This window comes from Seriola dumerili, unplaced genomic scaffold (assembly GCF_002260705.1).
Source record: "Seriola dumerili isolate Sdu_G_001 unplaced genomic scaffold, Sdu_1.0 BDQW01000458.1, whole genome shotgun sequence".
Lineage (NCBI taxonomy): Eukaryota > Metazoa > Chordata > Actinopteri > Carangiformes > Carangidae > Seriola > Seriola dumerili.
Window position 1 is genome coordinate 789,437 of NW_019174713.1, and position 27,121 is coordinate 816,557.

The 27,121-nt window shown below is 42.0% G+C and overlaps 1 protein-coding gene across 2 annotated transcripts in view; it reads left to right on the forward strand.

Moving 5' to 3' along the window:
• sez6 (seizure related 6 homolog) overlaps positions 1–27,121 on the forward strand; it is a 142,081-nt gene that overhangs the window by 77,699 nt on the left and 37,261 nt on the right. For both annotated transcript variants that reach the window (XM_022762985.1, XM_022762986.1), the window contains exon 4: positions 18,062–18,251. In XM_022762985.1, coding sequence (XP_022618706.1) covers positions 18,062–18,251 — 190 coding nt within the window. The remainder of the gene's footprint in view (positions 1–18,061; positions 18,252–27,121) is intronic.

Consider the following 27,121-nt stretch of genomic DNA (forward strand, 5'->3'; position numbering starts at 1 on the left):
TGGGGACACCTGGATGGGATCGAGTGAGGGCGGAGTGACGCAGACACTCAGCTCGTTCACGTCACCTGGTCCGAGTGGGATCCCCGCTTTTATCCGTGAAACGTTCCTCACGGGCCGAGCGGCCACGGCGTTACATTACCTCCACTTTATTAACATCACCAGTTGAGACCACAGAGACCTATCGGTGGTTTCCCGCCCTCCCCGGTTTGAGAGGCAGCGCTGCGGAATACTGTATCTGTTCAAACTCCCATGATGCATCGGCCCACACTAAACCGGGCCAATCTCCCTTTCATCTGTCGGAAAGCTGCCTCCGCCTCTCCGTCATGACTCCAGTGTTTACTCTCAGACAGTGAGCGGCTCAATGAGCAGCAGTCAAACAACTTCATAGGCAGCAGTGTTTAATAAAACAACCTCTGACTCCTCTGCCACTGACCGGGAACAAGTCTATTGTGGAGTCAGTCTCTCTCTCTCTCTCTCTCTCTCTCTCTCTCTCTGTCAAACACAGTGATTTACTCATTCAGCCTCTCAGCTTCTCTCTTTTTCTTTTCACTTCACTTTAGAAACCCTGCGTTGTGAAAGAGAGATAGACTCCCAGCTTAATGCTACAACAATTATCTGTTCATTCACAAATGGCTTCTCCAGAAATGACCAGCTTGTTTATCATCGCTCCTTCGCCCAGGACTTTTTCCTTTTTATTACAAGTTATTACTGCTCAGGACTGGCCGCCTTAATCTGTCCCAGCAGGAAACACTGAAGGACGGGCTTCAGACATCATTTGTCTGGAATGATTCACAGAGCAGACTGAACCTCTACGCACTGATACCAATCCAAAAAATGACTTAGGGTGTATAATAATAATAATAATGTATAATTTATCAGTCAAAATCAGTACCACTTAACAATCAGACTACGCTTATAAAGGATTTATAAATGGCTTATGGTTAAAATATTCATTTGATTGTTAACGCTTTTTAAATAATAAACAACTATAAACAGGTTATAACACAGTTTTCATACATTGATGCAGGCTCACTATTTGGCAACATCAAGCTACATTTTATAACTTGCAAAATGAGCCTCATGCTAACTCATTAATAAATGTTGTTGTGTTTTACATGTTATAAAGAGGCTTCTTTTACCAGGTGCAAACGTTAGTAACTGATAAATAAACGGTTGTAAACATGAGATGAGGTAAGAGAAATGTGGGCTCACTATTTGGCAAGCAACAGGTCACTGTTGCCCTTTTGTCTCAAGTGTTATAACAGCTTATAAATGATCTATAAAGTGTTGACAAGCTAATTAATAAACTATTTATAAAGCATTCATAGATCCTTTATAAGAGTCGTCTTATTATCTTATGAAAAATGCTTTAGTCACTTAAAATATCGACATACAGAGGTTTTATTATCAGGCGGCATTTCACATTCAGAGAATTTACATGACCCTCACACACTGTCTCTGTTCTCCTCTATCTCCCATAATTCTTATAATTTTCCTCTTATCAGTTAAGTGTTTGTGCTGGTGTAATCTACTGGTCATTATCCACTCTGTGGCTGTAATACCGTGATGTGCTTCCTTTTCTGTATTCCGAATTAAAAATGAATCAGGTGTGAACCTCTCCAGGGAGAAGAGAGATCAGTGTTTTTCTCTGCTGTCTGGCTGCGACGTCGTCCTCAGAAAAACCAGCAAAGACCTGAGAGCGGTTTCAATTATAGGATTTCCATGTGAAGCCTCACCCTAACATTACTGGGGGGGGCGGGGGCGGGGGGGGCAGAGAAACACAGAGTTGCACTTAATTTGGCAACAGGGGAGTCGTGACTGTATCATCTGGCTGTGATTGTTCCTGCCGCCGTCAACCTGGGCGATGGTGTGAAAAACATGCAGTGACACTGATGAGGGTTGTTCTCCGCTCTGAATTCACTGCTCTCCAGAAAAGAAGAAAAAAGAAAAGCAAGTGGAGCTGGATGAGAAAAAAAATGACTGCTGTATTTTCATCAGCGCCGTGCTGACGGGACACTTCTGGGATGACTCTGGTAGTAAAGTTGCTGCAGCCTGATTTCAGTGCAGTTACAATGACAAGAATGATCAGTGACGGCTGGTGGGGATATTGGGAGAATTGGCCGACAAATGTATTACATCCATCAGCAGTGACAGCAGCAGCACAAACATCCGCGGTAACAAGATACAGCAAAGACACTGTACACCTTGTCAGAGCAAGTGATCTGCAACAACACGACAGAGAAGGGCCAACAAATAACAGCCTGATGCCAAAAAACTCTCCTTTTACATTCACTGTGAGGACACTCATTGACATAATCCCCTTACACTAACCTTAACCAGCACAAATCACTTAACATCAGCGATCAAACATCATGTCCTGCATTACACAGTTTGGTAGTCTCACTCAAAACACAGCACAGCCAGTACCTTCAACCTCTCGTGTCCCATTGTGCTTCGGGGGGAAATCGGTCCTCTAATTGTACTAATTGGTATAGTTGATTGATAGACGTTGATAGTTTTATGCTATCTGCGATGTGACTTCTGTTGCGTTCATGTTACAGAAAATGTAACTCTTAGCTAACTTTCCGTTCGAGCCGAAACGATGACAGCACCATGTTGTCATTTGTCCTCTTTTTTCCTCCAAAGACGTCGAAGAAAATGGATGAGAGAGTAAATCGTCCACCTCGTTCATGCTAACGACGCTACTCTGTATCCCTGACGACTAACAACCACAGTGAACCGTGAAACGTTTGGAAAGCAAATTCTTTTTTTTAATCAGTCAAAGCGTAAATTGTTGATGTGTTTCTCAGCTCGCAGTCGTCGCCTTCTTCTTCTTCTTCTTGTGGTACATTGTTTGGTTTCTTGGTGCTTTAACTGCCACCAACAGTGAATCCTTGGAAGCGAGTGACGGTCGAGCAGCTTGTCACCCACCTGCATCTTGCGTGTGAATTGCTCCATGTCTCTACAACCTTTAAAGGTTTAGGTTTTGAGCCATTTCAAATCTTTATTGAGTCAGAACTTGTGACTAAAATGAATAAATTAGTAAGACTCAAGGAGAGCAGGTCTGAGGTCGACAGCTCTGGTAGACCCCAGCCTGTGTACTCGGAGCCTGACTGCTGCATCCATCTGATCTCCACAGATCAGGCGGTGGGGACTTTGGCCTCTACTCCAGACAACATAGAAGTACAAGTGTGTTGCTATCAGGAAGCGTAAAGCTCGAGCATGAAAGGCCTGAGTGAATGGTGAAGGACACCAGCCTGTTCCACCCTTCTCTCTCTCTCTCTCTCTCTCCCTCTTCGGTCTCTTTGCCCTCAGCTCCACCTTTTTGTAAGCGCCCATTGTTGGCTGAGGATTTGAGGCGTGTGTTTGTGGCTGAGGTAGGCCTTTTAGATGTGCACAGTGCAGCGCTGCACTTTAGAAATTCTCTCCGCTGGGGCTTTTTCTGATGTGGGTGTTTTTTTTTATTTTTTTTTATTCTGCTTTAGGTGAGCCACGCTTGATGGGTCAGCTATCAGCTCTCTGCAGCCCTGCACATAAGGCTTTTGCCTTCCCACTCGAAGACACACACACACACACACACACACTCATGCTTACTCATGCACACATGAATATATATATGCATGTGCACCTCAGTGCCGGCGCGCACACCTTTAACAACAGTCTCCTTCCTCTTGCCCTTGACTTTTCATTTTGCCTTTTTAGAAACTCCAGCCTCCTCAGCCTCAAGCTTCCTGTTGAATCCTTCATACATAAAAATACAAACTGAAAATATTCTGAACTGAATGATCATTAATGCCACGAGGAAAAGGTAATACTTAATGGAACAAAAGAGAGGCAGAGTTTGAGGAGTGGATTGCAGCAGGCAGAAGTTGGGAGTGAGCCGGCAGCACCGTGTTAATAAAGCCACCTGCAGGCTCCTTTCTGCTGCCGGTTGTCGGATCGATTAGAACTCACCTTGTGTTAACATTTTATTGACACAGCGGGAAAGATATGGCAGCTCTGCTAACCTCACAGAAACACGGAGACAAAGAGAAGAATGGGCAAAACCGCGTAACAAAGGAAAGTTTCTCTATAAGGGCTCAAGTGCCGTTTAGGAATTAACTGAGAGGACTTGGAACAGATTCGGAGACGTCACAGAAAATATAAAACAACATTATCGGTGCATTTCTCCTCCGGTCAACAAGCGCTTCTGCTCCTCTGCTCTTTTTTTTAATCACACCTGGAGCTGATCTTTAAAAACAACCTCATGAATTCTCAATGTAGAGCTGCTCCTGGATCAGCGGGACGTCGCCTCTTCTGCAACAATAGAGTTAAAAGGAGCATCGCCTTTGTGTGATGATCTGCTGGGAGTGGCCTCTCTCCTGCCTGTGTCTCTGTTTAGACTCTCAGATTCATTAACTTATTAATCGAAGGCGCCTGAACGTCTTTCCAGATCGTTGCCGCCACTTTTAATCCCTGATGTATGGAGATACTGCTCTATCACTGTAGAGTAATCTGTGTTGACACCAGTAGTATGTGTGTGTATATGTATATGTATGTATATGTGTATGTATATATATATATATATATAAATAAGGCTGGGTATTGTTTAAAAATGATCAGTATCAGTGCTGATAACGATACCTTGACTTTGATTCTTAATGATTCTAATTTCATCAAATCCATTTTCATCAATCACCTGCATTGATAGATCTCGATCCGAACATTCTGCATGCTGATTGGCTCATTTACCCCTTTGATATGTAAGTTAGGTATCGAACGATGAGGTGATTATTGATCCTTGAAAGTATCAAACCAGTTCGGTCGGTCCATGAAAGTATCGTAAGTTTTTGAAGACGAATCTGGTGAGGCGACAAAAACCAAGACAATGAGCTGAAAGACTTTCACACTGCACTCGTTTGATCTCTTCATATAAACGTATTGATTAGTGCAGCTTTAAATAATGGGAAATGAAATATTAGGTTTGTAATAAAGGGCTCCAAACGTAAACATATTGGATATCTACAATACTTATCATTATCTCTATCTATTGTCTTCTCATAGTTACTCGTAAAATACTGATTATCAGTTTGTCCCTAATTTGTTTCTTATTCATTCGCTAAACCCTGACAATGTTTGTGTATTGTGCTGTTAGGTGTTATCCAACTTTTAAGGTAATTATAATTATGATGTGAAACAGTCGACACAGGGATGTAATCTTCCTCTCTCTGTGTGACGACGCTGATTCCACCTGAGACATAAGAAGCTATTTGAAAAGACAATTATCAGTGCTTGATTTACTTTGAATATTGTTTGTACTTCTAGAGTATCATCCCCAGTATGGCTCCAAGAACAGTCCTGGTGTTATCATTACCATCACCGAGTTTCTCAGGTCTGCTTAATATGGATACCCCAGAGTCCAATTTCTGCCATGCAGTTCTCAGGAAGGAAAATACATATTTTATTTCCCTCTATGTAATTTATTCTCTTCAGCACCACTTCCGATGACAAACAGGCCTGAGAATATAAATCCCATCCTGTTTGTGTCCATACATACACTACAAGGTTTTTTTATTTTTTATTTACACCTTCACCTTGCTTGCTCATCGTTTCTTTTTCTATGTTTTCGTTTTTTTCAGCTCGTGCGTCTTTTTTTTTTTTTGTTGTTTTTTTTCAGCCGCTCGTTCAGGCGTATTGGATAAAACCAATTTTGTGACAGGCGTGTAGGGATTGTGGTAGTAATGAAACAGCAACAGGCGAGGTGAATGTTAAAACAACATAAGTGCAGACGCATAAAGTGAGTGAATGTTCTCTTGCTTAGGAAAATGAGGATTTTTTTTTTTCCTGCCGCTGAGTCGAGGATGTTGAATTGGATGCATAAAGTATATGTAAATATATAAACAAGTTTCCAGTTAGTTCCTCAGTGCATCCACAGAGCTGTATCAGCTACTCCACCGGAGCGTTTGTGATTTCAGTGCCTTGCTCCTTTAAAATAGTTATTTAGGGACCATGTCTACCCCCAAATGTCAACACACAACCTCTCAGCCATTGGACAATCCTCTTACTATGTCAATTTCCCTGTTCCCAGGTCCACATGATATATGTGACATAGCTGATGTAGTGATGTAGTTAGTTTGTTGCTAGGCGACATCTCTAATCATGACAGGAGCGAAGGGAAAAGTGCGATGACGTAGTGTAAAGAGAGACAAAGTCCGTCTGTGGCGTCTTCATCTGTGATGCAAAACAACGATTGGTGTAGTGGTTTCATTTAGTCTCCATCACAAGTGCTTAACACAATATTGTTATAAGTAATCACTTGGCAATCAAACAGCACTGTGGCATCTTTTATCTTAGTTTTTTGTTAGTTTTTTTTTTTTTGGATTAATGTCCATCTTCAAATGACAAAGTTTCATCTTGAGTCTTTAAATCTTACTATTTTCTCAATCCTCTCAGTCCACAGCTTGTTCGGCTGCGCTACGTCAACATTTGCTCATTCATTCAGAATAGTTGTTTCAGTGTTAAATACATGTTTGATACTAATCTGTACTCTAGCACTCTATTTATATACATACACACTAACTGAATACAGTTTATTCTATATACTAATCTTTAAAATATACTGTTTCTGCAGTTAATATAAGCACTTGACCGTGTTATACTGACATTAAATTATACAGTAGGTGCGCTGTCAGACATCAGTTACACTGACCTCAGAATGTCACCACCGGTTTAACTTTAAAGAGACAGCAACATGTTTTTATTAAAAGAATGATATAGATATTTGATTGTTTTCTGAATTGTTTGAATGTCTGTCGTGAACATTAACTGAAGCTCCTGACCTGTATCTGTATGAATTTATACATTACACTGCTGCCACATGATTGGCTTATTGGATAATTGCATTAATAAGCGAGTGTACAGGTGTTCCTAATAAAGTGGTTAATTATGGTGGTTAATAATTAATTGGATAATTATACATTGAAACATCACAAAATATACTTTAACCATTAATACAGTTTATTACTATCTTGGCTTCATTTTCAATGTAGCATAAAGGACATTTGTGTCCTAAAAATATCAAATATTATATCAAGATATAAGAGGGAGGTTTGATTTTATTTATTTATTTATTTATTTATTTTCAAAATCTCCTTTATTCATGCAGCTCAGTAAGATTTCTCTCGTCTTTGTGAAGGCAGACCTCACACACTTCCCAGGCACGACCTTCAGTATTCAGATGATCGTCTGCCCATCTGCATTCATACTGTCCATGAAACAATGATTACCTGGCTGTCCTGAGGGGGGGAGAGGAATAAAAGAGAGAGAGAGAGAGAGAGAGAGAGAGAGAGAGAGAGTCTGGTTGTTGTGTCACAATGTTCAATTTCATTTCAAACAGCCAGGCTAATCTGGAGCTCCTCTCTTTTGTGTTTGTAGCTGAGGCTCTTGTGTGAGAGAAGCTTGTTTTGCAGAGACCACAGGGCGACTCAAGGACATGGCTGTGAAAGAAAGCTGGAGATTTTTTTCTGTACTTTTCCTTTTATGCACAAAGTGAAATCCATGTTCATCTTAGGTTGACTGTGTTGATGCGCTGTCAGCCTGTGTGCTGGGTACAAAAACCCTACGACATGAAAGCTCTCCAGCCCCATTAGTACACAAGGAGGGAATGCTATTATTTGATGTTTTGCCAAATCATTCAACTTACTGAACCATGTCTGTTTCTGACGTCACTCTGCTGCCACTTTGGTAAATTTGTTAACAAGGACAAACTCAATATTTTGGAGCAAATAATGGAATAAAACTTAAAATATAAAGACTCACACTCCCCGACTAGTAAAAGCATTTAAATCTGCATTGAAAAAGAACCTTTAAAAGCTTCTGTTTCAGATCATTAAATCCCTGCAGCCGTCTGAAGGCAGCAGAACAAGTTGATAAATCTGCGGCTGTTCAGTGTGTTTACCTCGGTCAGACTCTATGCAGATAACACACACCTCTTACATATATCACACTGGTTGGTTACAAAGCTATATTCTGTCTGTTTTTGTGGGATATGATGTCACTATTTACAATGTGAGATACAGCAGAATACAAACTTTGTTTTTCAATTTTTTACATTTAATGCTGTGCGCTCAGGTCGAGCTGCTTCACACCAACCAGACAACTACATGATTTCCTGGAGAGGACTCTGTTTGTTGATTGACTCAGCTCTTTCAGAGATATCAGATGTGATAAGTGATGGGCTGAGAGTGTGTTTATTAACACCACATAAATCCTCTGTATTCCATTTCTTTTTGCACTTTGCACAGAGTTGGCAAAGAGACTTTGTGCTTTTCCAAATAAAAATGGCTCTATTAGCAAGAAAGTAAATTGATCATTTGAAAAGTAAAATAAAAGCACATCTGTACAACACTGCAGGCATCTTATATACAGGTTATTAGCTTGGATGGAAAGTATGTAGCATGTCAGTCTATTTTTGGCCTTACTATTTCTTAGCCTGTTGCTTTCCAGCCCAATGTTTTGTCCAGATCAAGATGCCTACCACTGACTAGACTGCCATAAGAGGATAGTACTTGTTTCCCGCCGACATACAGTTCCATGACGGAGTGATGTGTCAGACGTAATCTATAACACATCTTTCATCCATAGTAGATGTTTTGAATGCACAGAGAACTGGACTTTAATGACTAACGAGATCCTAAAACAGTGTTTGTGTCAGCAACATTAGTTTGTCTGGAGGCTGATGGATCTCAGTGGTGAACAGATGTTTTATAAAATAAATTTTGTTAAACTAGTAGAGCTATTAGAGGAACAATGCACAAAGGTCATTAGTTTTAGTCAGCTCTGCCTTTTAGGACTGGTTACTGCACATACTGATGATGCTCTCTCTGCCAGCTCATACAACAAGAATAATATATTTGATGAGGTGTGATGACCGAACCTTAAAATGTCTGACCGAGGTAAAGTATCTATTCAGTCTGGAAACCCTCTCGTTCCCAGCACTGTAAATGTGTGTGTTAGTAATAAGGAGAACCTGTTTGAGGAGAATAAAACTTCAATAATAGAAAGTAATGAAATAAACATCAAAGCCCTGATGACTTGATTTCAAATTTAAGGTATTCTCTTTGAGGTTAAACTTTCCTGCCTGAATACATTTACAAACAACAACCCACCCACCAATTATCATCACAATCTGATTCAAAATATTAATAATATTAAAATCCTGATCACCTTTTCATAACCAAGCCCCGCCCACTTCATACCAGTAAGAAAAAAGATACTGAAACTGTTCATGTAGGAGCCCAACACCCATAGTAAGGAGCTGACCGAGCCTTTAACAGCTATTTAAAAAGTAGGCTGATTCTGTCTTTTAAAAAATGAAATTATGACCATTTTAATACATTAAATAGAGTAAGGATGATGAAGCTTAATATCAGAAACGTCAGGGAATGTATGTTCGTATGAGAAACAAATTAATATTAGGAGAAAGTACAAGTACGTCAGAGGTAACTGTGCTGCTGTAGTAGTTAAAGTGGATTGGTGAATGTTGGCCACATCAACAGTCGGAGATCTCTGTACTGAAACATTAACGTGTCTCACACTGAGGCTGTGAGGAGATTTCCACACTTTAGGACCTGAAACACACGAGTGCAATCTATTGCATCAGTCACTCTCGGGAAAATGATGAAAATATTCCCGGGTTCTTCATTTGAAAAGTTGATTCATTATTGAAAAGGACTGCACAGTCCACTAATGTCAGCTAGTTGCTGCTTCATAGAAGAGCTTTTTTTTTTTATAATCAAAGGGGGAAAGTGGCCTGGAGACTGCGGGGGTATATGTCAGAGTTTACGTCAGCTGTGATCACGTTCAGTCGCCTGTTACATGAAAATATCAAAATATCAGGTGGAAAATACGTATATAAATAAATAAATTAATCAATTAATAGCATATTAAACAGTCGAATGTTGTGTGACCTATAAAATATGTTGCTAAGACAACTTAAATATAAACTGATATGATGCAAAAGTTTGATTTGTGATTCATCAGCTGCTTGGTCATGTGACCAGGCTGAACTCCGACACGTCCCTCCACTAGTTTGCAAAGAATTGCAGGGAGTTCAGTCGTACTGACAACTTCTGATAAAATGTATTTGTTGGATCATAATGTTAGCCCTCAACTATACATAATTTTAAGCCTTTTNTTTGCAAAGAATTGCAGGGAGTTCAGTCGTACTGACAACTAATGTTAGCCCTCAACTATACATAATTTTAAGCCTTTATTAAACTGAAATGAGTAACTCGTTTTAAATGTTTTCATGGAGGAGAAAATTAGCTAAAGAGACCAAAACAGTTTTTTGTACCAGGCTTTAGATGTGTTTATTTCTGCTGGGGGGGGTTGACTCACTTTTGGAACCAGCCTCAGGTGGTCATTAGAGGAACTGCAGTTTGGGGTTGCTGCTTGTCTAACGTGTGTCTGGTAGTTGTTCTATATGGAATATTAACGGCCATATTGACCATCAAAAAGATGTTTCCCATCAAATCATTGTGGACAGCAGAGTGGTTTTGCTGCTCTCTAAGCACCCATAAATAGTTGTTTTATATTAAATGTCTCATGTATTTGAACGCAGCATTTCAGTTTATAACAGGTTTTGGAAATAATCTGACTTAATATCTATTAGAACAGATCACCAACACTGTCTCAGCTCGGACGTTATTCTTTGTGGACATAAAGTAATTCCTGTTGTTACAAAAACTAACACCAACCAGCTTTAAACTCCTGTTTAATCTGCTGTGATTGGTTAAATCCCACAAAAGACCAGAATCAACAATATTAATCCATTCCTTAGTACTTTCTTAATATGTCTGAGGCTCTCAGCTCCGAGATTCACAACAACTTAATCTTTGAAAAATGGTTCCTAAATATACACAAGAAAAAATGTCTCAGTAATTTCAGTGTAGTAGAAGGAAATGGACTATTTTCAGCAGCGGATTGATACATATTTAGTGCTCTGGTAGCACGATGACGAGCTCTGAGCCTCTCTTCTGTTGTCTGAGTGATTTAATAAAAATATAGCAGATTTCAGGTAAAAACACTCAGAGAAACCAAATCCTGCAAGGTTTGGATGGTGGGTCCAGGTGGGCGGGGCTTGGTGACTGCTTTGTTGTGACATCACAAAGTTCCAGAAGTCCTGACGGCTGGTTTTAAGGCTCAGTTTCTGAATACAGGCTGTGTGCATTTCTCTGTGGACTGAGGCTTTGATACTTTCACAGTATTAATATAGAAGCTAGAGCTGATCTATAATCACACTACACATGGACAGAGACCTTTACACTGGATGGAGCTTTAATATACTGTAGCTAAATACAGTATATCCATCCATTGACTATACCAAGACACTTATCCTTGAGGGTCGTCTGCAGGGCCGGAGACAGAGCAACTATTCATGCAAACATGAACAGTTGTCATAGTAGCATGGTAGTGAGGACCATGGCCTCACAGCATGAAGGTTATGCCGTCCAGCTGGAGCCTTTTTGTGTGTGTGTGTGTGTGTGTGTGTGTGTGTGTGTGTGTGTGTGTGTGTGTGTGTGTGTGTGTGTGTGTGTGTGTGTGTCTAAATATGGAAAACACACAAACACCAGACTTATCCTGACGAAGGCAGTTATCTATATATGATGACATCACAACCATCTTTATTAATTTAGTGGGGTAATTGAAAGGTGGCCTAAATTAATTTTTTCCAAAGTGAGGAGAGAACAACCTGGATTTTCATCATCATCATCATCATCATCATCATCATCATCAGTGGCCTGCACTGGTGGTAAAGGCACAGTCTGTCTCTGTTGTCTCTCCACTGCGACCCACTTCTCCTGCTGGAACAGATGCTCCCTCGACAACGACATCATTTACTCACCTCCCTCTTAATTACTGCTGGTAATTAGCAGACACACACACACACACACACACACACACACACACACACACACGCTCTCAGCTCCTTATTGAACTCACATGAACCATACTGCATATGTGATATTAATTGCATATATGATGCGTTTAAGCGTCATGTTCGGCGGTTTTGCGGAGCTGTAATTGCCGATGAAGGGAGAAGGTGTGATGTTTTGAGGGAGACGAGCAATTAGAGGTAAACAGTCGTCTTATTCTCCGCAGGGCCCGGCGCTCTCTCTGTCTTACACCAAAGAAGAAGATCAACAAAGCGTCTCGATGGAGAACAGGAGAATATATAACACAGAAATACAGTCGACAACGTTCAACATGATTCTGCATTACACTGGATCTCCCCCTCACTTCTCTCCATCTCTTGCTTTGTGTCACTGCGTTTGTTTTCACACACACACACACACACACACACACACACACACACACACACACACACACACATGCAGACTTTGATCCATTAGTCAACACCATATCCCAGGGTTCCATCTGTCCCTGTTTTGCTCTCATCCTCCATGCTGTCCCCCACAGTTGTCAGCTTATACTTAATGAGGGAGTGTCAGTTGAATTATTCAGCTGTCATTTGTTGCTTTTATAAGATAAATGGATGTCAGAGAGACTTTTCTCTTTGCACCACAGAGCTCAGTGTTCTCGATGCTGCATGAGAGAGACCGGGGGTTTTTTTTTTTTTTTTTTTTTTTTGTTAATGAGGATTTAGGTTTTTCAGTTTATAAATATGTTCGTTACGTGATGGAATAAAGAGGAATCGTCACACGGAGGTGGATGAGGAGGAGCATCAGGTTCACATCCAGAGTCTCGTCTGTGGTTTAGGCAACAAAAGGTTAAGGTCGGTGAGAGATGGTGGTTTTGGTTAAATTTAAATAAACACTTTGTGTCTTGGGGTCACCGTGAACTTTTAATGCGTCCACGCCGGCGACAGTCAGGACCCAGGAGGCATTGTGGTTTTGTGTCGTCCGTATGTAGGTCCCATTCTTGTGAACGCGGTATCTCAGCAACGTCTTGAGGGGACCTCTTCAAATTTGGTACAAACATTCGCTACGTCTCAAGGATGAATTGGTTAGGTTTTGGTGGTCAAAGGTCAAAGGTCAAGGTCACTGTGACCTCACAAAACACAGTTTTGGCCTTGGAAATGCAATGTCTCAGGAACTCTTCGAGGAAATCCCTTCACCGGGACTCAAAGAAAAACTGATTAGATTTTAGAGGTCAAAGGTCAAGATGTCACGTAGCAATTACGATTTCATACAGATGGTTAATATTTTCTACGACTCTGGATAAACAGGAATGTAACCTGAAACTAGTCTGAGTGGCGGAGGCAGACGACCACGAGGAGCTGATTCCAGTTCTGTACGTTCATCATTTCTACAGGATAAATCACGTTGACACGATGCATTGACTTTTCTTATAGTGGCAGCTGGTTTCTCAACAGCCGCTTGATATTTTTGATTTTGCGTAAAATCTCTACAACAAACAACAAACATTATTGATCCCCGCGGAGATGACTCTTCATCCAGCGCCATCATCAGGGCAAAATTTCCGTTCGGTTGTTTTGAGCGAATACCTGCGAGACTAATGAAATTCCCATCAGCCTCAGCTGCACTTTGTGTTTGGTGCTCATCAGCAAACACCCCGCACTAAGCTGGTGAATATGTATGTTCAACATTACACCTGCTGAACATCAGCTGTTTGCATGTTGACACTACCAGTTAACTCAAAGCGCTGCTGGTGTGGCTGTGCTCTTGTTTGCTCTTCTTCTTCTTCGTGAGAATATTCTTTGGTTCAGCGTCTCAAAAACAGCCAATTAGCTTGTATGTGTGAGTGTTTCACACGCTTTTGTCCCGGTTGCTTCTGCTTCAGGGGCGAAGCTAATGAACTGTAGAAAGTGGAATTGACAAATGCAGAAGAAGACAAGTTAAGGACTGTGTAGTATGGGCAGACACGTCAACAGAGATCAGTTCAATAATGACGCTGTGATCTCAACACAACAAAAACCAGCCCCGCCGCCGCCACTGCAGCCGCCGCCGCAGCTCTCCTCAGATATCTCAAGCAGCAACTTACTACCACTACCACTGATTCAGATTTCAAAGTGCATTGCAATCCATTATGTTGTCAGAACAATAACTCTTTCCTCCAGATGGGGGGGGGGGGGGACACACCCCACATGATTATGTTTGTGAGGTACAGCCATACACAGGCTGGACCGGTGCCAGGGCAAATTGGATTACGTCTCCCAATGTTCCCTCAAGTGTTTTATTATCCCTGAGCTGAAGGCATAATGTGATTACTTGGTGATGCCCTTTGTTCGGCTATTCACTATTATCCTGATGCAGTGTCTGCGACTTCATTAACAACACATTATGACTTGTTATACACAAGCCAGCGCAGTACGGTGTGAGTCAGTCATGATGCGTTCAGGCTCCTACTGTACGTGGGCTGAAAGTAAAGTTTGTCTTTAAACAAGTGCACTGTAATTGAATAATGGACTGTACGTACAGTGTGTTATGTAAGTGGTTTATAAGTGGGTGATAACATCAATTCCTCCCTCATTTTATATTTTAAACCCACAGTAACACAGTCCCTGACTCACAGTTTGTGAAGTGAGGATGACTACATGTGAATAATAAATCATTTAGCTAGATAATAATCTCAATTTAAGGTGCTTTCAACCAACTAATGGTCTTCATCAGTGGTTGGAGTCGACTCAGTTCTCACCTGTGACCTAAGCGACAGTTTGAATCTAAGACTTTTGATTCTGACCTAAAACAGCTGTAATCAGCGGAGCGTCCACCCCTCACACGTCCAGTAAACCTGGGGGGGGGGGGTCAAAACAGCGTCAGGTATCAGTGCACTTTATTTTTATCAGCTGTGACTTGACTGAGTGAATCTGCGGCTCGTTGAATTGTCCACATTTGAAAAAAGTTTTCTACAACTGTGTGAAATGCTGAGTGTAAAAAACACGTCGATCGAAAGCAGAGAAGACGAGGTGAGAAACGGATTCATCTCATCTCATTTATAGAAAGGAAGCAAATAAAGCGAAGCAATCGACAGTCAGTTGTTGGTTTAAATGCAGCAGCAGATCAGCCTCAGTCTGATTCAGCTGAACGGAACAATGACGAAGACAATAGATCTTTTCCTCTTGTAACTAAACCGCGTTATGAACAAACCTACATTCACTAAATAAAACTGAGCTTTTTGTAGAGTTATTAGACAGAGGTGTTTCTGCACATCTGGACTTTAAAGATCACACACAGCCTCTGCAGCTAAAGGTCACTGTGCTGTGGTCGCAGTTGACATCTTGATCTTCCTAAATCAACAACTTAGTTTTCAAAGGTTCAGAGTTTTTTTATGTCGTAGTTAAAGTTTTTTGAGGATGAGGTTTGGATAAGAGGACGTTCTTTTACTTACAAAATTGTATTAATTCCCCATAAAACAATGAGCTAACATACTTAATATTAAAGTGGCTGTGAGCTGTCTTACTCTGCGTCTTGTATACGCCAAGGGCCAGATCGAGGTTGAGTCATCTTCCCTGGTCGACTGAATATCTTCATCGTCTCTGACTCCAGATCCTGCAGGAGAAATTGTTTGTGGAAGCTTCTCTGCACAATTTCACTCAATCAGTCTTGAACCAAAACTCATGAAACAACATTAATGTAGACTGACTGGTAAAAGCTTCCCTGTCAGACTCAGCTCTCTCCTCTGAATAACACATCCCTGGTTCTGTGCAGACATCAGCTGTTCCACTGTTTTGTAAAATAACGACTTCTTTTGATTCCTGAAATAACAGTTTTGACACCAGCTGTTGTAGCTGTCGTGAATACTATTAATTAAATGTAACACACAGACAGTATTTTACATGAAGTCTTAGTGCTGGAGGAAAAGCCAACATCAAATCAACATCATGAGTATTTCAAACTTCTACCTCGATTACCTCGGCCTCTCTCTCTGTTTTTTTTCAGCCATGAATTCTTCATATTCAGCAATGTTCCACGTGATTAAACAAATTGATGGTGTTACCTTTGGTCCATGTTGCATTCACTGCTGTCTGGTAGTTGTGACTGAATCAGGAGCTTTCAAACTAAATCATCTCAGTGTAGTTCTACATCTCCTCTCTCAGGCTTCTCTCTGGAGCTCTAGTAACAACAGGTCAGTCAGCCAATCAGAAGAGAGGAGGCTCTGAGCCTCTCTTCTGATTGGCTGACTGTTTTCTGAGTGATCCAATAAAAAAAAATATGGCATATTTCAGGTAAAATTATTTAGAGAAACCAAATCCTGCAAGGTTTGGATGGTGGGTCCAGGTGGGCGGGGCTTAGTGACTGCTTTGTTGTGACATCACAAAGTTCCAGAAGTCCTGACGGCTGGTTTTAAGGCTCAGTTTCTGAATACAGGCTGTGTGCATTTCTCTGTGGACTGAGGCTTTGATACTTTCACAGTATTAATATAGAAGCTAAACCTGATCTATAATCAAACTACACACGGACAGAGACCTTTAGACAGTATGGGACCTTTAATTCTACTTTTAACACTTCTATATTCATCCCAGTCTGACTTTCTGGTTTGGATATTCACATAATGTAATGTCAGTAGAGGCTCAGCCGTGGATTAATCTCCTGGCTCGGTGAGATAGGACGCCATTGATATGATCTGTGGAGGACCATGTGAAGACAAGACGCCTCTTTCCTTTTAACGCCTGAATGAAGACATGCCTGCTGTGATAAAAGCTGATAAAAGCAACATTTCTGGGCAGATGTGCTGTCAGTGAAGAAGACAAGCTGACAATTATCGGGACTATCTGCTGTGTAATCACTGAGCTCCACATCATCCTTTTGGCTTTTTCCATATTTCTTACTTGTGATTTGTGTCAAAGTGTTGTGCATAGCAGACTTCACACACCGGCTCTGATGATACACGCTGATGTGTTAATGATAAAATACACTTGTCACAGACGGGGCTGGAAACACAGAGGTCACAGTCACCTACTGAGTCTCTCAGGTCAAAATTCTCCACTTTACCAGAGTGCTTATTTTTCTCCTTTTTTTCCCACTAAAAAAAAAAAATCCATGCAAGTTTAAGTACAAACAAGCCCTTGAACTGTGCGACTACTAAGTCCTTCATCACAAGTTGTAAGTGCAAACAGCTTCAGATGTAAAATTAATCCATGACGGCTGGCACTCCTGTGCCCCGAAGCTCTTTTCTTAAGAGGAGCATTTCATTATCTGATCTGAAATTGGAAAACTCTCTCTTTGCTGTGTCACCGGCTGATGACGGCGCACGGTTGGCGACAGTAATGGCTGCCACTCTGAATGGATAAAGTCTGCAATGCCTTTACGCCGCTTTTAAAATTATCCCGAGTAATGTGGGGAACTGCTGCTGCTAAGTGTTAGCGAGTTGGGTGCATTTTTGATGTGAATGGCCCTGACTGCAAATTCATATTATGTAAATAGTCAAAATTTACATATGATTTACATATGCATGTCTGCAGCAGCTTTCTACTCATTTTATGTGATTTGTAAACAACATGACTCTCTGATGTGGTCACTTTTGGTTAATCCCTTGCACAAGCCTTAGTGAATCAGAATCAAACTATTTAATTCATGGGCCAATAAATTTACACAGTGTCTAGACATATTTTTATTCCTTCTCCCCATGATTTTAATCGTGTCTAACAGTCTTCCTCAGCAACTAATAGCTCGCCAAATCCTGCACATGGCGGAGCAACAACAGAACTGTCAATGACTTCAAATCAGAAGTGAAAATAACCTGCAAAGATATTGATCACTGACTTTATCAACTGTTTCGGGGCTTTCAGACAAAATGCGAAAACGGCACCACTGCGCTTTGAAAAGCCTCCCACTTCGTAGTCCGCTGGACTCCCCCCCAGAACAGTGCGTTGATCCGAGCGATGGCGCAGCGCAAATGGCGTTTCCGTCTGAAGAAGAAACCAAAAAGAAACTGCTGCCAAGAAGTGTGTAGAACGGGATCCTCAGCTCCTGTGGAGTCTCTGTTGGGATCCTGCTTCAGCTCCCGAGAGACTCCACACTGCAGAATCTTGGGTTGTTGTGTTTTTTCTTTTTATATGATGGATAAATGATCGAACTTTTACTTTGTTTCCTGTCAGGTGATGAATGTGAATCTATCTGAGGGCGACAAGGTGGTGTTTGAAGATGTGGGCCACGGGGAGAACACCATGCTGGCCAACGAGTCCATCCTGATGAGGGGGCTGGTCGTACGAAGCCACAGCAACCAGATCTCCATCCGCCTCCACAGCCCGAGGTCTCAGGCTGGATCGGTCCTGCTCAGATACCAATGTAAGTCTGAAACACACTCCACTTTGACATTTTTCTGACTTTCAGAAAGAACAACTTATTTTATTGACTGGTGTTGAAGCGTAGGCTACAGTGGCTCAGGTGCAAAGCATGGCGTTAGATTTAGATGCAGCGGTCAAGGAAAATGCTTCTTTGGAATTGGCGTCAAGTGTCCGTTATAATCACATATGGAGACATCTCTGTCTCAGAGATAGAACGGTACAGGCCTGAATCCTCACTTTATCCTAACTTTATCCTGTGATGAAACATTTCAATCCTGATGGGAGTGGTCTCTGGGGTCTGTGAGGAGGAACTGGCGAGCGTTGCTGGGGAGAGGGAGGTCTGGACTACTTTGCTCGGCCTGCTCCCACCACGACCCGACTCCGGCTCAGCGGCAGTAAATGGATGGATGAATAAACAAATGCAACAAACCGTACCACAAAACAGACCGTGATGAAAAATATATAGATTTACTTGGCAAGTACACCCTCTTCTCCCGTATAGATCCAATGCTGAACTCACGGTTCTTCTCTGCAGGACTTGCAGAACAAAGAACTCGCTCAGGTGTTTGAGTTTGGTTTGAAAAGGACATCAGGTAGCACAGATAGATGAGGTTTGGCATTTCCCAGAACAGACAGACACATTGTTTAAAGTCAGAACCTCTGTGAAGTGCGAGCGGGAGGCTCCAGGCTCAGAGCCATGTAATTGGTGAGGAGGCTCAGCAGGATCAACTGTGTGGGACGGAGCAACAGGACTTTATTATTACAGAGTATGTGACTGCAGGTCCTGAATGCTGTGCATACCACACACATAAAAAAAAAACAAGACCGCTTTCGAATGCAAGTGTGTGACTGTGAATGCAAAAGACTCCTGAGTCGTTAAATGGTTTTGTGAATAAGCAGCAAAACAAAAGCTTCAGCTAAAAAATCCTGAATCATGAACATTTTGATACCAGGCTCCTTTTAACATGGTTTAACACCAGGACATTAAACGGCAGTAAAAATATTTCTTGTGAAAACAATGATTGAGAACGCTGAGAAAACGAATTTCTGAAGAACTGGATAACATTGTATATATTTATTCATGATGGCAGCCTTCATATTATCAAGAGTAAAAACCCGAATTAACCTCAAACGCTGTGGGAGCTCAGGGTGAGACATTTCCAACGGGTGGTCACATGTTAGGCCCCTGGCATCAGTGCTGGGCTGTGAAGCAAAGTGGCCTGTTTCTGTGGTTGTTTTACAATGAAAATACTTTATTTTGTGGCTGAAGTTAAATATGTGATGTGATGTTTTATTTGCAGAGAGCCGCTCCTAATGGAAATCAATGTATTTTACAGTCAGATTGATGCAGAAAAGCTCTTTGGTGCACTTTGCTCTTCAAATGGCAAAATGGAGAGTCCACCTGGTACGACTCAAATGGATGTGGCTTTGTTGGGCTTCATTTCATTGGCGTGAAATTTGGTCGAGTCGCAGTTCATACTTCTTCAGAACAGGTTTTAATAGCATCAGTGTCAACTGACTCACAAAGCACACATTTAGGATAGGGTGGAAGTGACACAACAAATGGAAAACTGTCATCAACTGTCAAAATAAAACGAAAAGTAAAAATCACACACGGTGCTTTGTATTTGGGTATCTTATATAAAGCAAACACACCCAGAGAACACGCTTGTTTGGATACCTGAAATTATCTCTGTGGGATTCACGTCATAACATCAGTCCAGGAAGATCTCAGGGCGATCGGAGACCTCAATTACTGCGTCAAACACGTCTAGGTAGTGCTGCTCTGAATCTGGCTTCAAAGCGCACATTGTCCGTTTTGATTAACGAGACGTGTTGACCAAACCCCAAACCCCCCGTCCGCCTCGAGAATGAAACAAAATAAAGCATCTCCCAATTCATCTCAGGTAATGCTCAGTATTTGATCTTTTAGCTGAAGCCCTGAATTAATCGTAAATATTCCTGATGCAGTGTCCATTTAAAAGAACAAAAACATCAGGCTGTAATCGTTCAGCAGGAAGTGAATGACCATCAGCGTAGAAACACGAAATGTTCAGTCTGAAAGACTGTGATAACGCCCATTAATGACATCTTTAACAGAAGGACAACACTGGCAGATGTATTGATGAGTGTGGTGATGCTGCTTGTTCGTATTTTGTGTCGTTATTCTTTTGCATATTGGTTTATTCGCTCCTCTCCTCTGGGACACCGTCCTCTGAATGTCCCTGCTGGATCCTCTTGCTGGATCAGCAGAAAAAAAAGCCTATAAATGACACACACACACACACACACACACACACACTGCATGTGGCCCATATACAGTAACTATCCCCAACCCTGCTGAAGTTACAGAGACTTACAGCGCAGCCCAGTACTCGCAGTGCTCTTGGGAAGTTTCAAAAACTCCCGAGACATAATTATAAAGGATAGTTTGGATTGGTTTTAGAGCTTAAAGAGAAGCTTTAAAAGCGGTAATCTGTTCGGCTCCTCTTCCTTGATATGTGCCTTTGCACTGACCCATTGGTTAGACCGCAGGCAAGTTAAAGCTGCGGCAGCTCGAGCTAAGACTGTCCACGGATGTACACCGCCACGGAAATTCTCCATTTTTTGCTTCACCATTCAAATCCCTCCCGAAGCAGCTGCCTTCCCCCTGCCTGGCTCTTTGTCTGAAATGCTGAAACAAAGGTGATTGATCAATACAGTGGATTGCAATAGCTTGAGCGGTAAAGGAGCGCATGTGTTGGGTGAGATAGGATTCATCACGTTGAGTTGCTGGTGCCACTTATTGTTCCCAGGCAATAAAAGGGAAAGCAGGGGCCAGGCGGCGGTGGCGGCGACGGCGGCGGCGGAGGAGAATGACAGACAAGTGCCACAGATATTTGATTGTATTCGTGGTTGAACATGCAATATGTTACTACCGACACGCATACAACATCCTCCCGGAGATCCTAACCACATCCCAAGCCAATATTCTTCTTATCAGGAAGCCAGTGCACAGCTTGTATGAAGGCAGCCACAATAAATCTCAAAGTATAATTTAAGTGAGAGACCCAGAGAAGTTAGTTTTTCTATTTTTCCAAAAGTGAAATTTCCCTCCATTAAAATAAATTGTTGTTAAGTTTGTTAGTGTTAGCGACCTCTTGTGGTCGAGTCCCAGAATCACACGTTTACGTTCAAGTGTCAGAGGCTGTAGAAATAATGACGTGAGCGAAGGAGGAAGTTATTACGCCACAAAGTCAACGTAGGGAGGAAGTCGGGTCGAAAAAGCGTTTTAACTTTTAACTTGTGAGACTGGTGTTTTGTTTGAAGTTTCAAACAGAGGGTCAGCGTTGTTTCTTTTAGCCACGACCACAATCGTTCTACAACCTGAGCCGTGTGTTTAATACTATAAGAGGACCCTGTTGGGAACACGTTGACTCCGGAGTAGCAGCGATTGGCTGCTTGATTTTTTAAATTACTGGTGTCAATATCTCAGTTTCAACCCCCCCCTTCCCCCTGAGAGCCTTAATGAGAACACAAAACAAGTGATGTAGATGATGTAAAGTGAATTTAAGAGCTTCATGCTTCATCTCATCACTTGATTGAAAACAATGATTGTAATCCTCCTTCTGACTCCTGCATTTCCACAGCGGTGTCGGGATATTGAGCTAAATGTTGAGCGGTGGATGGGCCGGCTCATTCTGTTCCTTAGATAATTATAAACCATTGACATGCTGACAAATTAATTTGAAAGGGCATGTATCTAATATTCTTTTAGTCATTATGAAGATGTAATTGCAACAGGATTCTTCCATTAATTAATTATGGGGGAAGTCAAATAGTTTTTTTTTTTTTTTTTTTTGCTTCCTGCATTAAATTACTGCCATATCAGAAATTAGCATGAATCACAGCACACACAAATAGGCGGGCGTTCAATTGAGTCTGTCAAGCATAAAAAAGACATGGGGTGATCTCCTCAGTGACAATTACACAGTGTTCAGCTGCTGAGGGAAGAAAACACAAGCGTTTGTATCACTCTACAAAATTCAGGCTTTTTGTTCCAGCCTTTACTTTCACTCGACTGAGCTCTTTTGTATCTACAACATGTGCAGGGGTGATGCACTGTTAATGGCCCGTGACTTATTCCGTAATAAGGTTGATGATCTTCTGCAAGTGCACTTTGCACAACCTCTCTCTCTCTTGTGGATTTTGTAACTCGTACTTTCAGCCCACGCTAAAACATTCAGATTAATAACTGAGGAACGATCAGGACGCTTCTTTAAAGCTGCCTTCATTCTTTTCTTTTTCTATTTGGGGCGCGTGGAAACCGCACCACGCTGACACATATTGTAATTCTGTCATGCTGAACTTTAAACGAGCAACTACCATATTTCAAGCAGGTTCAACCCTCTGATACGAGCCATACGAGTGTCTCCTGAAAAAAGATCGAGATTCGGCTTAAAATAAGTGCTTCCTCAACATTAGATGATCTTCGTTGTCATGGTTACAATAATAACAACGTGGTTAACTAGTCATAGATTATAAGAAGAACATAAACTGCTGGTTACACGTGGGAATCGACCATCCACCACAACCTCCTCCTGACGTGGACTCTGTCTCTCTTTGTACTACGTCACCGACACTAACTACTACGACCACTAGATGTCGCCTAGCAACAAAACGTAACTATGGGTCATAACCTGCTGCACGGACGACCTGTGGGCTGTTTTTTTTAGAAATTATTGCAAACTTATTAAAGACTCTGGAGCAGGTTTTCTTCAAAGACCTCTCTGCATATTTAATACATTTGTAAAAAGTTTCCAGCATGTTTTCAGATTGTCATCACAGGTGATCGAGTTCAGACTGGTGGATGACAATGGCGCTTTTTATCCATTTACTTTTAAATGTATGATGCAATAAAGCGTAGAGACAAGTGAAAGGGGGTCTGAAGACTTTCTGAAGCCAGTGTAGGTAGAGACGGTTCAGTTCACACCACAGGCCCTTCATGCTTCATAATCTCATTATTTTGGATGAAATTCATCCTCATCATCATTGTCCTTCCGTTCCCACTCTGATTCAGACGAGCTGTCGCGGCACCAAAATGATGACGAATCTCTCGGAGCGATGATGTATTTCCTTGTTCCCTTTAAAAAGAAAAAAAACCACTGAATGTCTCCTGCCTCGGGATCCGATGTTGCACCTCTCGCCCATGTGATCCTGATGGTTTCTTATAATACTTAAAATCCCGTGCAGCTATTTGCCATCCAGAGTTCACTGTACAGTAAATAGACTCCACATTTCAAAAGCCCAGCTCCGTCCGTCACGGCAGAGGTTGTGACATTGTGTGAAATTGAATCTCATCACTGAAGGATATTTCCCACCCACGGTGTCCTGTCTTGTACAAGCCTGTCACGCCCAATTATTTTCAATGAGCTTCGATGAGCGAGGCGTGAATGAATCCCCTGTCAGTTCCTTTATTGATGTCTGGACATGGAGAAAGATGTTTCTATTTTTCATCAGTCCATGTAAAATGCAACACTGCTAATAGACCATTTGTCTCTGTTAGCAAAGGGAAATTTCACTGCGCTATAAAACAGAGCATCTGCAGGGCCGTCTGGACTCAGTACAGTAAACTTAAGCTTCGCAGCCTGATTTAAAACACTGGGACTGAGTCCAGGAGATGTTTGCAACAGCATTGTTAAGATTTAAATCCTTTTGAGCATGTAGAAAAGCTAAATGTGCATGTGTATATCCAGAGAAACAGATTCCTTGACTGCATCTTCAAATGGGAATAAAAAGCAAAGTGCAGCCTGGAGTGACACAGCTGTGTGTTTACCGTACAACAACACCAGGAGGTTGATTAATGGGGGACGTCAGTGATTCAGTGTCGCACCTCCATAAAGTTAAAGGACTCACCGATGAACTGAAGCAGCAGAGGCGAAAATATCCCAACTTTTCGTCCTTATTTTGGGGGTCAAGCTCCTACATTTCCCATAATGCAAATCAACACTTTTTGTTATTCACCTCCTTGCCGCAGTAAATGACTTTCACATGCCGCACATCCAGTTTCTACGAAACAACTCGAGGTCCACTTAATAGCGTCTTTTTTCTTTTTTTCCCCAGAGCTTTCACCTGCATCTCATGGTCTCCATCATCACATCTGACATCATCAGGGTTATTTTTCTGCAGAGGTGTTTTCAGTTAGTGTAAGTTCAGGCAGTTTGTTTGATTAGATGTTCCCCTAAACCCCTCACATACCCACTGTTAAACAGTAAGATTTACGGATGTTCCCTGAACACCTCACATGCAGACAATTAATGCTATTTCTATAGATTCACTTCCGTGTCACGTGACTACGTTTCTTCATTCTGCAATTCAACAAGGAAAAGTGGGGAAAAAAAGGAATTTGCTAACACCAGAACTGGACAGTTTCTTCTAATTAGATGTTCTTGTTTTTCTTTTTTCTTTTAATTCTGGCAACAAAAAAGAAAATAGCTCTGCTTTTTAATTTTTTGGTTTTTGATTTAAAACGGTTTTCAGAGACTGAGAGGCCGTAATAATGATGAAGGAACTGCGTGTCCCTTTAAACAGTCAAGACAATAGAGTTGTAGAATTTTATTTTGCTGCATGTTTATTAAATTGGAAAGTTACACAACAACACTGACGATGTAAATTAAGACACAGCTGAGCTGCAGTTACTCAAATTCTCTGCTGTGAAGAGACAAAAAAACATCCTGTAAATGTAAAGGCTTGTTCCATGTTTGTTTATTAATACATGCGTTTTAGTGTTTTCACGTATCTCTCCTGTAAGTTTAAGTGGCTAACGTCTATATTTTTGTATAACTATGTGAAAGGGGTCAGTCATAGCGATGAACCCACAGAGAGTTACCATCTGAATCTGCAGCTCCATGGAGCTTCATACTGAGTTTCAGGTCACTGTTCAGCGTCCGACCTGCTACTTCGTTGTCGTGGTTCGCTCTCACTGCTCTTGTAGCGTGGTTTTTTTGCCACAGCAGGAAGCTGTTTTTGAAAAGCTCGAACAGAAACCCACTGTACACTTCCTGCTCGGCACCAAACAGCAGACATCACGCTCCAGCAGGAAGAAGGTCAGGACACATTATCACGATAACACAGTTACGCTCTTATTGCATAGCTGGTCCTTTGTCTTGTGCTGGTTGTGAATAGAGAGCTCCTGTAAAATGACTTTTTAGCAGCTTTTAATTTGCCGCAGCACTCTCTACCCTGCTGAGCTGAAGTGCTTCTCTTTGTAATACAGTTATTAATGAAATGTTGGTAATAAGAGACCAAAATTTTCTAATCTCTCTCTCTCTGCCTCCCCCTCTCCCTCGCAGACCCAATTTCCTCTCAATCAGCAGCAAGTATAAATTAGTTTCAGTAGCCATTTATACAAATTTACATTTGATTTCATTTGCCACATCCCACATTTTACATGCATATGTACGAACCTGCTGAAATACAACCTGCATTAACCCTGAAGTGTATTTTTTAGTGGCGCCGCTTCGCCTTTGTTTGCACAAAGCCGCAGTAACTATGATCAACATCTGTTTGATATATGAAGGCTGCAGATCAACACCTTTACATCCAAACCTGAACCCTAACCCACGAGGTTAAAGTTCTGGACTCAGACAACATACTGATAATGAGAACTGACAGTGTCTAATGTGGAAAAGATTCGTGCACTGGGGAGCACGAACGAACAGTTCATACAAAATACAGTTTGAAGTTTCTTCTGTACTTTATCCTGACATAGAAAAGGTCTGTTTCAAATTAAAAGCCTTCTATTGGTTCAAAGGGTGTAATCCCTCCCCTTCCCGGTGGGCGTCAATGTGAAACATCGACAGGTAGCTAGCATCTACCATCAGTCTGCACGTGAGGCATTTAGGGGACTTTTTCTAAATTGTCTAACATAGTGGGCTGGTGAAGCATTGAGGGGTCATCTAATGTGTGTGTGTGTGTGTGTGTGCGTGTGCGTGTGTGTGTGCGTGTGCATGACTAGTTGCTGTAGAAGCATCTTGCTGCAGACCACAGTGCTGGACTGATTTACTGACATTTCTCTTCTCTTGTTATCAGCCCTAAAATAGAAATGATGCCAAATATTTAACCGTCCATTACATGAGGAGAGGATGGAGGGTAGAGGATGGAGGGTAGAGGATGGAGGGTAGAGGATGGAGGATGGAGGGTAGAGGATGGAGGGTTAGAGAGTGAGGGTGGAGGCTAGAGCGGGTTGGAGGGTTAGAGGATGGAGGATGGAGGGTAGAGGATGGAGGATGGAGGGTAGAGGATGGAGGGTAGAGGATGGAGGGTAGAGGATGGAGGGTAGAGGATGGAGGGTAGAGGATAGAGAGTAGAGTCTTTAAAAGCAGAATTCACAATGTTGGGCTGCAGCAAAGACGTGAGCATCAGCTGCTGGGGGAGTCTTCACGGTCCCTGTCATTACAGAGCCCATATGTTCTTCTTTGACTGGCCGTCGGAGGACCAGAGCTCTGGCTGCTACTGGGTGATTTACCTCTGGGTGGGAGGTCCAGTGCTCCACACCATGTTCTGCTAATTGAAAGACAAACGGCGGGGCGGTCTCGCTATAACAACACGTCCATGTCCCGCAGCCACAGGCCCCCGCTGAGCTGACAGGCTGCTGCAATAAAGCATAAATAAAATGGATTGCGCGGGTGGGGGTGGGGGTGGGGTGGGCTCACTGACTCTCAGGGAGTGAACGAATAAAGGAAAAAAGATGCAACATAGATGAGACCACAGTCTGCCAGCAATTTGTTTCCTCCCTTATTCGTTTCTACCCGGCTCGTCCTGAATCATCGTGGTTCTCCGCTGAACGTCTGATCTCTGTGTGGGTGTTTCTGTGCCTCCGTCCTCTCCCTC